General features: G+C 42.1%; 1 protein-coding gene across 1 annotated transcript; it reads left to right on the top strand.

The window, feature by feature from the left end:
- Positions 1-14,050: 14,050 nt before the first annotated feature.
- On the top strand, positions 14,051-14,983 carry LOC141155505 (olfactory receptor 6F1-like). The gene has a single exon (XM_073642372.1). The coding sequence runs from the start codon at positions 14,051-14,053 to the stop codon at positions 14,981-14,983; it is 933 nt and encodes a 310-aa protein (XP_073498473.1).
- Positions 14,984-15,382: the final 399 nt, after the last annotated feature.

The following is a 15,382-nucleotide window of genomic DNA, read 5'->3' as shown; positions in this document are numbered from 1 at the left end:
AATACCTCCCAATATACTAGCAGAACACCCTGCAAACTCCTCCAACATCCGGAGAACCCTGCATCCAAATGTTTTCCTGGCTGTGTTAGGAAAATAGACATTTGCAATTACACTATTTATATTAGCAATTTAGTTTTAAGAAAAACAAATCTACCATCATCATCCAATTTTGAATCTAGAATCTTAACTTGTAAAGATTTATGAAATGCGATAGTAACTCCCTTAGTTTTACTATTTAGGTTAGTGGAGTGAGACCAGACACTATAGTACAGTACAGACCAAAAGTTTGGACACACCTTCTCATTTAAAGATTTTTCTGTATTTTCATGACTATAAAAATTGTACATTCACACTGAAGGCATCAAAACTATGAATTAACACATGTGGAATTATATAGTTAACAAAAAAGTGTGAAACAACTGAAAATATGTCTTATATTCTAGGTTCTTCAAGGTAGCCACCTTTTGTTTTGATGACTGCTTTGCGCACACTTGGCATTGTCTTGATGAGCTTCAAGAGATAGTCATCGGAAATGGTCTTCCAACAATCTTGAAGGAGTTCCCAGAGATGCTTAGCACTTGTTGGCCCTTTTGCCTTCACTCTGCTGTCCAGCTCACCCCAAACCATCTCGATTGGGTTCAGGTCTGGTGACTGTGGAGGCCAGGTCATCTGGCGTAGCACCCCATCACTCTCCTTCTTGGTCAAATAGCCCTTACACAGCCTGGAGGTGTGTTTGGGGTCATTGTCCTGTTGAAAAATAAATGATGGTCCAACTAAACGCAAACCGGATGGAATAGCATGCCGCTGCAAGATGCTGTGGTACCCATGCTGGTTCAGTATGCCTTCAATTTTGAATAAATCCCCAACAGTGTCACCAGTAAAGCACCCCCACACCATCACACTTCCTCTTCCATGCTTCACGGTGGGAACCAGGCATGTAGAGTCCATCCGTTCACCTTTTCTGCGTCGCCCAAAGACACTGTGGTTGGAACCAAAGATCTCAAATTTGGACTCATCAGACCAAAGCAGATTTCCACTGGTCTAATGTTCATTCCTTGTGTTCTTTAGCCCAAACAAGTCTCTTCTGCTTGTTGCCTGTCCTTAGCAGTGGTTTCCTAGAAGCTATTTTACCATGAAGGCCTGCTGCACAAAGTCTCTTAACAGTTGTTGAAGAGATGTGTCTGCTGCTAGAACTCTGTGTGGCATTGACCTGGTCTCTAATCTGAGCTGCTGTTAACCTGCGATTTCTGAGGCTGGTGACTCGGATAAACTTATCCTCAGAAGCAGAGGTGACTCTTGGTCTTCCTTTCCTGGGGCGGTCCTCATGTGAGCCAGTTTCTTTGTAGCGCTTGATGGTTTTTGCAACTTCACTTGAGGACACTTTCAAAGTTTGCCCAATTTTTTGCACTGGCTGACCTTTATTTCTTAAAGTAATGATGACCACTCGTTTTTCTTTACTTAGAATTTGTATTATGGCAAGAAAAAAGCAGCTAACAGTTTATTCAGTAGGATTATCAGCTGTTTTTTTTTTCACCAGACTTATGCACAACACAACTGATGGTCCCAACCCTATTTATAAGGCAAGAAATCCCTCTTATTAAACTTGACAGGGCACATCTGTGAAGTGAAAACCATTTCCGGTGACTACCTCTTGAAGCTCATCAACAGAATGCCAAGAGTGTGCAAAGCAGTCATCAAAGCAAAAGGTGGCTACTTTGAAGAACCTAGAATATAAGACATATTTTCAGTTGTTTCACACTTTTTTGTTAAGTATATAATTCCACATGTGTTAATTCATAGTTTTGATGCCTTCAGTGTGAATGTACAATTTTCATAGTCATGAAAATGCTGAAAAATCTTTAAATGAGAAGGTGTGTAACTTTTGGTCTGTACTGTATCTGTTCGAGCACTTTGGTACAGATGATGTTTTAAAGAGCGTTTCTTGCAACATAACTATGTCTATTTTTTTGTGTGACGGTAATGCAGTATCTGGTTTCGCTTCATAGGACTATTCAGCCCTCTGACATTAAAAGATGAAAAAAAGAAACTAGCCATAACTATCAACTGGGGGTAGAAGGACAAGGGGAGGTGGGGGATGGGAATAAGCAATACAGTACATGACAAACCTGACAAACAAGACTAACAGGACAAACAAGACAGACTGGGTTAAACAGATCCCTTTGGAAACCCCCGCTTCCACCATCCAATCTAAGTCAATTACTCCTATCTGGAGAAAGATAGACCTATTTAACAGGTCTCCATCACTAATTTGGGTCGAGCAAGCCATGACAGGTGTAAACACTGACTTTTCATGTTGTACCCGCATGAAAGTAAAGTAAAATAAAATGAAATAAGATATATAATAAAAATGGAATAAAAAAGAGGGAAGGAGTGATAAGAAGCAAGATATAAGGAAGGGAGAGGAAATCTAAAGCGCTAGAAGATGTCAGATGTAACTTTGATGATACAACATTGTAATATGTGAAGAAAGTAGGTTAATGTCCTCATCATCACGGGGAAGTCCCAACTTCCTGATGGTTTCCATCAGCATGGAATCGGCATTGTGCTCTCGGTGGTTGGACCAATTCCCAGTCTGACCTTGGAATCAAAGGTGGTTGAGTAAGGAGGATTGGCCAATCTGGTAGCTGTATCTGTGGTAATTCAAAGGTGGACAAGAAACCTGGGAGGTCACCAATAGATTTAAATATGGTAGAGCGTCCATGTTTTCTTGTTGACAACTGGAAAGGAAACCCCCAGCGGTATGGAATCCCTTGATCACGCAGCTGCTGGATAAGTGGTCTTAAGGCTTTATGGAGCTGAAGCGTGGGTCTAGCTAGATCTGGGAGAATCAGAATGTCACTTCCCTTTATTTGAATGTTCCTTTTGTTCCTAGCTGCTTGTAATATTAACCCCTTCTCTTTGTAGAAGTGGATTCTACAAATTATATCACGCGATTTTGAGGACAGAGGGGGTTTTGGGCCGAGTGATCTATCGATTCTGTCCATTTCAATGAGATAACATTCTTTTCTTCAGGCAGATCACAAAATGGCAGCACGGTGGCTCAGTGGTTTGCACTGCAGCCTTGCAGCAGTTCAAATCCCACCAAGGACAACATCTGCAAGGAGTATGTATGTTCTCCCCGTGTTTGTGTGGGTTTCCTTCGGGATCTCCGGTTTCCTCCCACACTCCAAAGACATACTGATAGGGAATCTAGATTGTGAGCCCCAATGGGGACAGCGATGATAATGTCTGTAAAGCGCTGTGGAAATAATGGCACTATATCAGTGAATAAAATAAATAAAAATAAATAAATAAAATAAAACATTCACTGTTTCTTCCAACTGCTGAACAGTGACCTCCTCAGAAAAAACATGAATGCGCAGATTATTTAGTCTGTGTCGGTTTTCTATGTCATCCAGATGTGTTAATAAGTCTGAAATCTGTGTGGTATGCTTAGATAAAATAAGATGATGCTCCTCCATCTTCTGATATAGAGAGGACTCATCCACCTCCAGATCATCCACTCTATTTCCCACTAGTGTGATATCTTGTTTAACTGAGGCAATTGCACTAGCCTGCTTCTGCTCTAACCTGTTAAGTATGGCCTCCAGGTCCTGCCTCGTGCGTATGGAGGGTAGATGTTCTCTCCAGTCCCAGTCATCATCATGGGCCTGGGGGGTAATCCCGCATTTGATAATACTGCTTGTGCCGCAAGGTGTTGCACGTCAATGGTTGCGGCCACCTCCGAGATTGCCTTCGGCATTAGAGGCTCGCCGTTGTTTTTTGGCGCGGGTGCCATGTTTGATAGCGTCTCCATTCGGGAGGCAGGCAGTCTGTGCCGCAGATAATGGGAGATACCTGTCTCCGATGACAGCGTGACTGTGGCCGGGACAACAGAGGACCTTTTCTGCCTGTGGACCTCTTTGAGGCGGTAAGTAAAAGTTGCGGGTACCCAATAGCATGGAGGGTTCAGCAGGAGCTCAGCACAAGCACGTCCTTATCCCGCCATCGTCAAGCCACGCACCTCTCTTGTTATGCTTTAAAGGGAATCCATGCAAACATGTGGAGAACATACAAACTCCTTGTAGGTGTTGTTCTTCGTGGGATTTCAACCTTGGACCCCAGCGCTGCGAGGCTGCAGTGATAACACTGAGCCACCGTGCTGCACAAAATATGTTATAAATGTTTGATCACTGCTGGGTCCAGCTCTAGGGTCCCTGTGGCTGGAGCTGTAGTGAGCACATCTGATCACCACTACTGTAGACAGTGAATGCAGCAGTGGTCACACATGCTCACTACCGCTCCATTCAAACAGGCGACTTTGCGAACACCCTGTTCCTGTGACCAGTGGGGCTTGTAATGTCAGTGATCATACTCGAGACAACTACTTTAAACTATATTTAGTCCAAGCAAAATTTCTAGAGTAACATGACAACATATCACTTCACCGATATTTAATTGTGGATGTGTAAGGATCATGGACTGTGCTATCACGTTCCTATCCCTGCAGACACCAAACGCATTGAGTATTATGTTATGCGTCTTTTGTATATATTGTGTAGTGTGAATTGTAATGTATTGTGAAGTAATGTAGAGTGTAGGGCATAGTGTAAGATAGGTAGTGACATTAGGATAAGACAGAGTTAATGTTGGGACTAGCCCACAGGGGGTGGGGTTAGTGTTAAGGAAAGTAATGGAGTTCCTGTTGGTTAGTCAGATAGGGTTTTGAGTGTAAACTGAGCAGAGCTGCATGGAAGGGTGACCCTAAGTGAGAGAAGACTAAGGGTGAGAGATAGAGAGATCCTGAAGAGAAGTGACTGATGAGACAGAGTGGCAGGATCAAGTCTTGCATATGAGAGGGCAACACGGTGCAAGGAAGACTCGACTGACAAGGAAAATGGCGACCACAATGAAGTCTAAGATGGCGCCAAACAAGAACTGCAAGATGGCAGTGAGTCGAGTGAAGCGGCGAGACGGACCTGCCAATTGTGGGCATAGGGGAAGGAAAGAGCATAAAGTGGGTTTTAGCCCTTCATCAGGTATGCCTACAGAGGGGAGTGACGGAACCGAGAGCGCTAGCTCACAGCTGGGAGAAATCATCGTCACAGAGTGAGGTGGAAAGAGAAGATCCACCCAGAAAGGTGTGGCCCAAGGAAATTGCCAGGGACAATCGAGAAATAGGATGGTGAGTAAGGTAGGATTCCACCAACTGAGAGGTGGGGCAATGACAAGCCTCCCGAGGCAGAAGAGACATCGCAATTTGAGGGTGGCAAATTGTCGAGAGAGCAACAGTGTGAGACAATGGCACAGTGGCAGGTCCTGTTGACGTGGAGCGAGGCGGCCAAGAAGAGAGACGGCTGAGGACGGCTGTGCCAGCTCATGGATATGGTGAGCAAGGAAGTGAGGCAGTGCAGCCTACTGGAGAAGAGCAAGGCCAAGCAAGAGCCAGAAATATGGATGGCGGCCTGGTTCGTCACCAGTGGAAGGGCCAAACGCCTTGAGGTTTTGTGCGCCCAGACACCAGTGATTCTCCCATCTATGCCAGAGAACCTCCCACCTAGCCCGCATGTGAATCACAGCCCAAAGCACGCACCTCTTGCCACCCGGAAAATGTGCATGAATGACGTGGTCTCAACTAAGAAGAGGAGAGAGTAGCAGGTATGGGCCCAGCAGGCCCTGGAGGTGAGGACCTAGCCCAACAGATGATGAGGGGGCTGGTCCTGTGCTTTGACCATGACTGGGGGCATGGGTTTTTTGAAGAACAGCGTATCAAGCAAACGGTGTATGTCAATGCCAGTTTCCGTTCAGTGCAGCTCTTTTCTATCCCATGCCCAGAGTTTGCAGCCTGGAGAGTGGGTGCAGTTCTTGAAAGAAGGGAGTCCACAGGGGTGGTTAGCCGTGGCCGTCTCTATGGTAAGAATGGTGCCCAAGTCCTCAAGGCAGTCAGCAGCCATGTCACCCCAAATAGAGGTGCCCATCCCCAGGATCCTGGCTCCTTTGTGTTGGAGGCTCGCGTGGATGAGGGGGTCAGTGCAGCGGTGCCAAGCTCTTGCAGCTCCACTGAAGATCTGGGAGCTGGAAATGAAGCATCTACTGGGTTTCCGGTAGCAGCAGCCAAACCAGCGTTCGTGTAGTTAGGGCAGGGTGCACAAGGACGTGCCAAACGACGGGTTTGAAAAAAATATATGGGTCTAAGGAGTAGTGAGAAATGGATCCAGAAGAAGTACGAGTCCCAGTTGAGCTCGTTGCAGGTGCCAAGAGGAACAGGTTGAGGTTCCTGAGTTATTTTCACAATTCCCAGTTTTGTTGCACTCACTGTGCATCCCTCTGCTGGATTGCAGAGATGCTACAGCTATTGAAGGGTTCTACACTGTCAGCCCGGGACTGGATTCCAGCCAGTGGGGGAGAATGCATTGAAGAGACTGTGTTACTGCCCTATGGACTGAAGGAGGGACAATGGACTTTGTCCCATAAGAACTGTGCCATGGTCACGAGGGCCATTGCTTGGAGGAAGTGGGAATGACAACCCGAAGTCCCAACCAAGTTGAAGGAGGAGGGACTGTGGGGTCGTTGTTACGTTGGCCTGAGAGCCATTGTTCTTAAAAGAACTTTAACTCCATGTTCCGGGGGTTCCAATCTAGTGGGACCAGGGTCATGCTGACCCATCAAAGTAAAGGACACCACATATCCCCAGAGAGGAGACCATTACATATGTGGATTTGTGTTTTCCATTGATGTCTTCCAGGTACCTGAATGGTTGAGGATGACCATTGTTAAAGAGGTGGGGAATATAAAGAAGGCATTCTCTCCCTTGAAGACACCAATCACATTGTGTTGTATTGTAATGTGTATTACATCACGCGTCATTTGTATATATTGTGTAGGGTGTATTGTAATGTATTTTGAAGTAATGTATAGTTAAAGGGTGTGATAGAGTAGGGCATAGTGTAAGATAGGTAGGGACATTAGGGTGAGACAGAGTTAATGTTGGGACTAGCTCACAGGGGTGGGGTTAGTGTTAGGGAAAGTGACAGAGTTCCTGTTATTTAGTCAAATAGGGTTTGGAGTGTAAACTGAGGAGAGCTGCATGTAAGGGTGACCGTAAATGACAGAAGACTAAGAACGAGGTATAGTGTGATCCTGAAGAGGAGTGACTGATGAGACAGAGTGGCCTTCCGGAGAGGGGTCCTTGGATAGGATGCTGAGTCACGAACCCCAGAGCTTGTAATGCTGAAGTAACGGACCTAAGCAGGACTGAGTATGACGGACTAGTGGGGGTCCTGAGTGCAAGGGTTCCAGGGCACCAGTAGTGGAAGAAATAGGACACGGAATCTAAGAGCAAATAAGACTTGCTGATCAGGACTGTAGCATTAAAGCTGGGTTGTGGCGGAGTAGGACGAAACAGTAGTAGTAGTGCCTCACTAGCCCTGCAATAAATTACAGAGGAAGGATACTGAAAGTGGAAAATGCTTTATACTGTGAAAGAAACGTAAATAAGACTTTGTACCCGCTATCCCTTGTATATAACCTTTACCAAGCTACCATTCAGTAAAGAGCTTGGAACGGAAGTCTCACTCATTGAACTGTAAAACACACAGTCTTGGCCAGCCCACCCCACCAGCTACATGTGGCCTGCACCAATGTAAGGCCCACGCAGCATAAATCCACACACCCAGCCAGGACCCACACTTTCATGTAGTGTGCCGTGGTGTAAAAGGATGCCTGTGGCACTTCTGAGGTGTTATGGAAGCCCAGGTTGCTTTGATAGCAGCCTTCAGCTCGTCTGCATTGTTGGGTCTGGTGTCCCTCATTTTACTCTTGACAATATCCCATGGATTCTCTATGGGGTTAAGGTAAGGCGAGTTTGCTGGCCAATCAAGCACAGTGATACTGTTGTTTTTAAACCAGGTATTGGTACTTTTGGCAGTGTGGACAGGTGCCAAGTCCTGCTGGAGAATGAAATTTCCATCTCTAAAAAGCTTGTCGGCAGAGGGAAGCATGAAGTGCTCTAAAATTTCCTGGTAGACGGCTGTGCTGACTTTGGTCTTGATAAAACACAGTGGACCTATACCAGCAGATGACATGGCTCCCCAAACCATCACTGATTCTGGAAACTTCACACTAGACCTCAAGCAGCTTGGATTGTGGCCTCTCCACTCTTCCTCCAGACTCTGGGACCTTGATTTCCAAATGAAATGCAAAATTTCCTTTCATCTGAAAACAACACCTTGGACCACTGAGCAACAGCCCAGGTCTTTTTCTCCTTGCCCAGGTAAGACACTTCTGGCGTTGTCTATTGGTCATGAGTGGCTTGACACAAGGAATGCGACACTTGTAGCCCATGTCCTGGACACGTCTGTGTGTGGTGGATCTTGAAGCAATGACTCCAGCAGCAGTCCACTCCTTGTGTATCTCCCCCAAATTTTTGAATGGCCTTTTCTTAACAATCCTTTCAAGGCTGCGGTTATCCCGGTTGCTTGTGCACCTTTTTCTACTACACTTTTTCCTTCCACTCAACTTTCCATTAATATGCTTGGACACAGCACTCTGTAAACAGCCAGCTTCTTTAGCAATGACCTTTTGTAACTTACCTTCCTTGTGAAGTTTGTCAATGACTGCCCTCTGGACATCTGTCAAGTCAACAGACTTCCCCATGATTGTGGAGCCTACTAAAACAGACTAAGGGACCTTTTTAAACGCTTAGGAAGCGTTTGCAGGTGTTTTTTGTTAATTATTATAATTTACTGAGATAATGACTTTTGTGTTTTCATTGGCAGTAAGCCATAATCATCAACATTAACAGAAATAAACACTTGAAATAGATCACTCTGTTTGTAATGACTCTATATAATGAGTTTCACTTTTCGTATTGAAGAATTGAAATAAATTAACTTTTTGATGATTTTCTAATTTAGTGAGAAGCACTTGTATTTTATTTTATTCTTTATAAAGCTTAATTAGTTTTATAGACTTTTCACCACCATGTATAATTAGAGCAGTCTATTCCCCAATGTGTCCCCAGAAGGCCTTTAATGAAAGCAGTGGTGCACAGACTGTCATGTTGGCATAGTGCAGATATTGAAATCCTGTCATTACCTACCAGAGCAGTGCTCCATATCATATGTGTGTGTGTGTGTGTATATATATCTTTACTAATCTTTTTGCTTCCAGGTCTAATGAGCTTGAAGTTGCAGTTCAGTCCGGGGTATCGTGCATACCACCATGTTACACAGTCTAGTTCGGCTTTAATGTCGCAATGATTTTGTTCATATTGTCATCATTGTACTAGGATAGTTTTATGCAGGATGATTGTTTTGTTCATTTTTTGTGGCACATATAGCTTATTGATCACCTTTTATTAACTCTCTAGAAAAAAATGGAAAAAAAACAGCAATTCCTCTATTGTACATTTACAGTTTAACTTTTGCGCCCTTCAGTTCAGTGTAACTTTGTAAGCAACTTTTCGGCAGGTCAGTACAATTATGGCGGTACCAAATTTATTTAATCTTTCATTAAAAAAATAAACATTTCTACTTATTGCCATATTCTGTGAGATTTTTTTAACAGAACAGTATGCGCTCTTTTTGTTTAGTGAATTGAAATTTTTAATAATACGATTTTGTGGGTCCATGCAAAGTTTTGATAAATTTTCTGATGTTCACAGTGCAAATAACCCTTTGGGTTCACAGGCAGTTTTACCCTTTATGTTAGGCCTTTTTTTTCCGCTTATTTATTGTAGCATTCCATGAGCCATAACCATTTTTCATTTTTTTGGCCACTTTGTCCTATGACGGCTTGTTTTTTTTTAGGTCAGTGGTATTTCTGAGTTAGATCATTTAAAGTTCATATAACCTATTAGCAAACTTTTATTAACTCTTCATGGAAAGGAATATGGACAAAACAACAATTCTACCACTGTTTTTTTGCATTTTAAATTTTATGCTATTCGCTGTACTACACAAATAAAGTGTTAACTTTATTCTGTGGGTCAGTATTAGTGATGAACGAGTATGTTCGGTTAACCCTTTCGGCGAGTATACTTGGGCGAGTACTGAGTATCTTCAGCGTACTCGGTGATATGTTTGAATCACTCCCATGTGCATGATTTGCGACTGTTTGACAGCTTTAATACATGTGAGGAATGCGAAAGAAACAAGCATTCCTCACATGTAATAAAGCTGTCAAACAGTTGCAAATCATGCACAGGGAGTGATTCAAACATATCACCGAGTACGCTGAAGATACTCGGTACTCGCCCGAGCATGCTCGCTGAAAGGGTTATACGAACATACTCGCTCATCACTAGTCAGTACATATATGGCATTAACAAATTTATACCGTTTTTTTTTTTTTTTTTTTTACTTTTGTACAATTAATACATTCTTCCCACTCTACACGCAACCCCCCAAAATATAATTTGTTTTGGGGTTGCCATGTTCTGAGAACTAAAGTATAAGTTTAACAATTTTGCATCAGCAGAGCAGTATGAGGACTTTTTTTAATCACGTTTTATTAAGTATAGAACCTACTCAAAAATATAGACGAACACCATAATATTATTAAAAATATGAATTTTAGTGATACATGATTAAGAAAAATTAAAACCATGAAAAAATAAATAGGAGATACCTCAGGGATAAACAATTACTTTCCCCAAAACAATAATAATGGGGTATAATGTACACCTGACTACAGAATCGTTTTTAAGTATGTATCACATTGTACAACTGGCATAAAAATACACATAGCAACAACCAAGTAATATAATATATACAGTACAGACCAAAAGTTTGGACACACCTTCTCATTTAAAGATTTTTCTGTATTTTCATGACTTTGAAAATTGTACATTCACACTGAAGGCATCAAAACTATGAATTAACACATGTGGAATTATATACTTAACAAAAAAGTGTGAAACAACTGAAAATATGTCTTATATTCTAGGTTCTTCAAAGTAGCCACCTTTTGCTTTGATGCCTGCTTTGCACACTCTTGGCATTCTCTTGATGAGCTTCAAGAGGTAGTCACCGGAAATGGTTTTCACTCCACAGGTGTGCCCTGTCAGGTTTAATAAGTGGGATTTCTTGCCTTATAAATGGGGTTGGGACCATCAGTTGGGTTGTGCAGAAGTCAGGTGGATACACAGCTGATAGTCCTACTGAATAGACTGTTAGAATTTGTATTATGGCAAGAAAAAATCAGTTAAGTAAAGAAAAACAAGTGGCCATTACTTTAAGAAATGAAGGTCAGTCAGTCTGAAAAATTGGGCAAACTTTGAAAGTGTCCCCAAGTGCAGTTGCAAAAACCATCAAGCGCTACAAAGAAACTGGCTCACATGAGGACCGCCCCAGGAAAGGAAGACCAAGAGTCACCTCTGCTTCTGAGGATAAGTTTATCTGAGTCACCAGCCTCAGAAATCGCAGGTTAACAGCAGCTCAGATTAGAGACCAGGTCAATGCCACACAGAGTTCTAGCAGCAGACACATCTCTACAACAACTGTTAAGAGGAGACTTTGTGCAGCAGGCCTTCATGGTAAAATAGCTGCTAGGAAACCACTGCTAAGGACAGGAAACAAGCAGAAGAGCCTTGTTTGGGCTAAAGAACACAAGGAATGGACATTAGACCAGTGGAAATCTGTGCTTTGGTCTCATGAGTCCAAATTTGAGGTCTTTGGTTCCAACCACCGTGTCTTTGTGCGACGCAGAAAAGGTGAACGGATGGACTCTACGTGCCTGGTTCCCACCGTGAAGCATGGAGGAGGAGGTGTGATGGTGTGGGGGTGCTTTGCCGGTGACACTGTTGGGGATTTATTCAAAATTGAAAGCATACTGAACCAGCATGGCTACCACAGCATCTTGCAGCGGCATGCTATTCCATCCGGTTTGCGTTTAGTTGGACCATCATTTATTTTTCAACAGGACAATGACCCCAAACACACCTCCAGGCTGTGTGAGGGCTATTTGACCAAGAAGGAGAGTGATGGGGTGCTACGCCAGATGACCTGGCCTCCACAGTCACCAGACCTGAACCCAATCGAGATGGTTTGGGGTGAGCTGGACCGCAGAGTGAAGGCAAAAGGGCCAACAAGTGCTAAGCATCTCTGGGAACTCCTTCAAGATTGTTGGAAGACCATTTCCGGTGACTACCTCTTGAAGCTCATCAAGAGAATGCCAAGAGTGTGCAAAGCAGTCATCAAAGCAAACGGTGGCTACTTTGAAGAACCTAGAATATAAGACATATTTTCAGTTGTTTCACACTTTCTTGTTAAGTATATAATTCCACATGTGTTAATTCATAGTTTTGATGCCTTCAGTGTGAATGTACAATTTTCATAGTCATGAAAATACAGAAAAATCTTTAAATGAGAAGGTGTGCCCAAACATTTGGTCTGTACTGTATGTAAATAAATGGTAATTACCAAGTAAATATATAATAAATAGAAGAGCTTTAAATATAAATACTAGATAAAAACAGATGTAAACATACTGACAAAAGAATAAATAAATAAATACCATGTAGTCAGGGCCCCAGCACTTCCATACTTCTATAAAAAGCAATCCGGCGAAACAGCGTTGGAGGTGTTGGGGTCCTGACTACATGGTATTTATTTATTTATTCTTTTGTCAGTATGTTTACATCTGTTTTTATCTGGTAATTATATTTTCTGTTTATAGATCTTTTTTAATGATTGATTTTTCTATAATAGGCTGAAGATTTTAATGATATCAAGAATTGGAATACATAAGTCTTTTTGATCCCTTTTATTTATTTTTTTGGCATCCAAGATTAATAGAAGTGGTAATTATGGCATAGGTTTGATTTTTTTTAATGGCATTCACCGTATGGGATGAAAATTTATGCAGTTCTACAGCACAGGTCGAACACGGTAATATGTGAGTTTTTTCTGGTGGTTGTTTTTTTTCCAGATAAACAAACAATCTTTTTATTATTAAAACTGTTTTTAAGATTGTTATTTTAACACTTAAAAATATTTTTTACAGTAGTTACTACTCCTACAAGGGAACTTGGGCCTGGATCAAAGGATCTTTGATCACATTAATAATACACAGTAGTAGTAATTATTATTATAGATTTTCTTTGTTCAGATCTCAGAAACACATAACTCTAGTGCTCCTAGTCTGGGATCAGACTTTCCATGCAGCTTAAAGGGGTTGTTCCACTTCAATTAAGTTTCTACTCTGTTTGTTATAAAAAAAAAACAAAAAAAACTGCGCTGTACTCACCTTTCCCGAGTCCACTGAGGAGTCTCCATTATCATATGGACAGCGTGGCAGCCAATCAGTGAGCTCAGAAGCTCTCAGTGGGGCGTTCCGTCTCACTGATTGGCTGCCGCACTATCAAGGTGACTTCAGCACCACAGCCAACACCAGACACCAGGAACACCAGCAGAGACTCACCGCTAGACCCAAAACCGGTGAGTACAGCACATTTTTGTTATTTTTTGCTATAACAATCTGCATCCAGACTAGAAATTGAATACATTTAAGCTCAGACTATATACAGGTATGTATCAACCTGTATAGGCTGAATTTTTGGTTCTTAAAGGAGATGATTCTCATGCTATCAATAGGAAGTTTTGCCAGACAAAATGACTCTCTCTTTTGGGCATCTACATGCCAAATCCCCATTAATGTGCTGCTGGTGGGATGTAAGGGAAGTGTAAATTTCTAATGTTAATCTGTTTTTTTCCTTAGTCCTAACAGCAGCACTCCCTCCCTAGTTTGTACTTTATACAAGTTTTAGATGTTGGGAGGGTCTAAAATTCATTTTAAGAGGTCTGAGGCTCTAGTGAATTAGAATTTTTAATTAATCTAATGAACCATCATGTGTCCTATCAGTACAGTGTGCTGCTCATAGGACTAAGGGAAAACGGATTAGCATTAGAAATCTACATTTAATCTAACAGAATCGGTGACGAGATCTGCCAACAGAATTACACAGGATTTATTTATTTTTATTTTATTTTTCATTTTCTACCTAGAAAAACGTCTCTGAAATTCTATCTATGGCAAAAGAACAGAAAAAATGACCAATAGAACGACTGTGAAGGAATTCATACTTCTTGGATATACTGTCTCGTCCACAGTGGAAGCTGCGCTGTTCTGTGCCGTGTTTGTGGTTTATACGCTGAGCATTATCATCAATGTCACCATTATTAATCTCATCTGGACAGAACAGCTGCTCCATAAACCCATGTACTTCTTCATTAGCGTATTTTCATTTCTAGAGGTCTGGTACCCCACTGTCACAGTTCCAGGCTTGCTGCGAGCTTTACTCTTAAGGATGAAAGCTATCACCTTTGGATCTTGCATGGCTCAGTTTTATTTCCATTTTGCTTTGGGAGCTACTGAAAATTTTCTTCTGATAGTGATGGCCTTTGACCGCTGTGTGGCCATCTGCAAACCACTGCATTACATGATCGTAATGAAGCACAGAAATTGCGTGATGCTTGCAGTAGGGTCTTGGATTGGAGGATTTTCTTGTATAATTCTCCTTTGTACGAAGCTTTCCCAAATGACATTTTGTGGTCCTAATAAGGTCGATCATTATTACTGTGACTTTGCTCCTTTAGTTAAACTTGCTTGCTCTGAAACCACACAGTTGGAGGCTCTGTTCTTTATGACCTCAAGTTTCGTGATTTTAATAAGTTTTCTACTTATTATAGTGTCATACGCCTGCATTCTGGGTGCAATTCTAAAGCTTTCCACAAACACTGGCAGGAAGAAGGCTTTCTACACCTGTGCGTCTCACATGATTGTTGTCCTCATATTTTATGGCACAACAATTTTCATGTTTGTAAAACCCACATCTGGAAATAAAGTTTCTATTAATAAAATGGTTTCTTTATTCCCATCTGTATTGACGCCACTTCTAAACCCAATTATTTACAGTCTACGGAACCAGGAGGTGAAGAAGGCGTTGCAGAAGGCCGTCCACTGCACTTACCTGTATCTGTAATGCGCGTACAGTATTTAATCGTGCTTGTTTTTATACGTTACATATAGTCTGAAAATTGCATTACATAAATCAGGTTTTTTTGTATAAATATATTTTATAAAAGATCCTAGGGGTACCTTTTATACTTATTTTTTGTCACGATCACAAAAGGACTAACATATTATATATATTGTAAGGTGGCTAATGGTCGTGTAGTCGATGGGAGGTATGTATCACAGAGATGGCTGGTTTCTGTGATGTAACCCGGAGTATTTTCTCTAGTGCACACTCGCACTAAGAGGATTAATTAGTGCACCTGGGACCGGGTTCTGGGTTGGTAGGAGAGATGGGCGGGTCCAACAACCCACATACCTCACCTCTGGGTGTGGTTACCAGCCTATATAATGGAGGTTGTTGTTT

The sequence above is a fragment of the Phyllobates terribilis genome, unplaced genomic scaffold, assembly GCF_046119375.1.
Source record: "Phyllobates terribilis strain yellow unplaced genomic scaffold, ASM4611937v1 Scaffold_7__3_contigs__length_470593459, whole genome shotgun sequence".
In the NCBI taxonomy this organism is placed as follows: domain Eukaryota; kingdom Metazoa; phylum Chordata; class Amphibia; order Anura; family Dendrobatidae; genus Phyllobates; species Phyllobates terribilis.
The sequence above is the reverse complement of the archived record's forward strand: the minus strand, read 5'-3'. Positions and strand labels throughout refer to the sequence as shown.

What these genes read in the sequence shown, in the direction of transcription:
- LOC141155505 (XM_073642372.1), top strand. Translation starts at nt 14,051, where the DNA reads ATGACCAATAGAACGACTGTGAAGGAATTCATACTTCTTGGATATACT.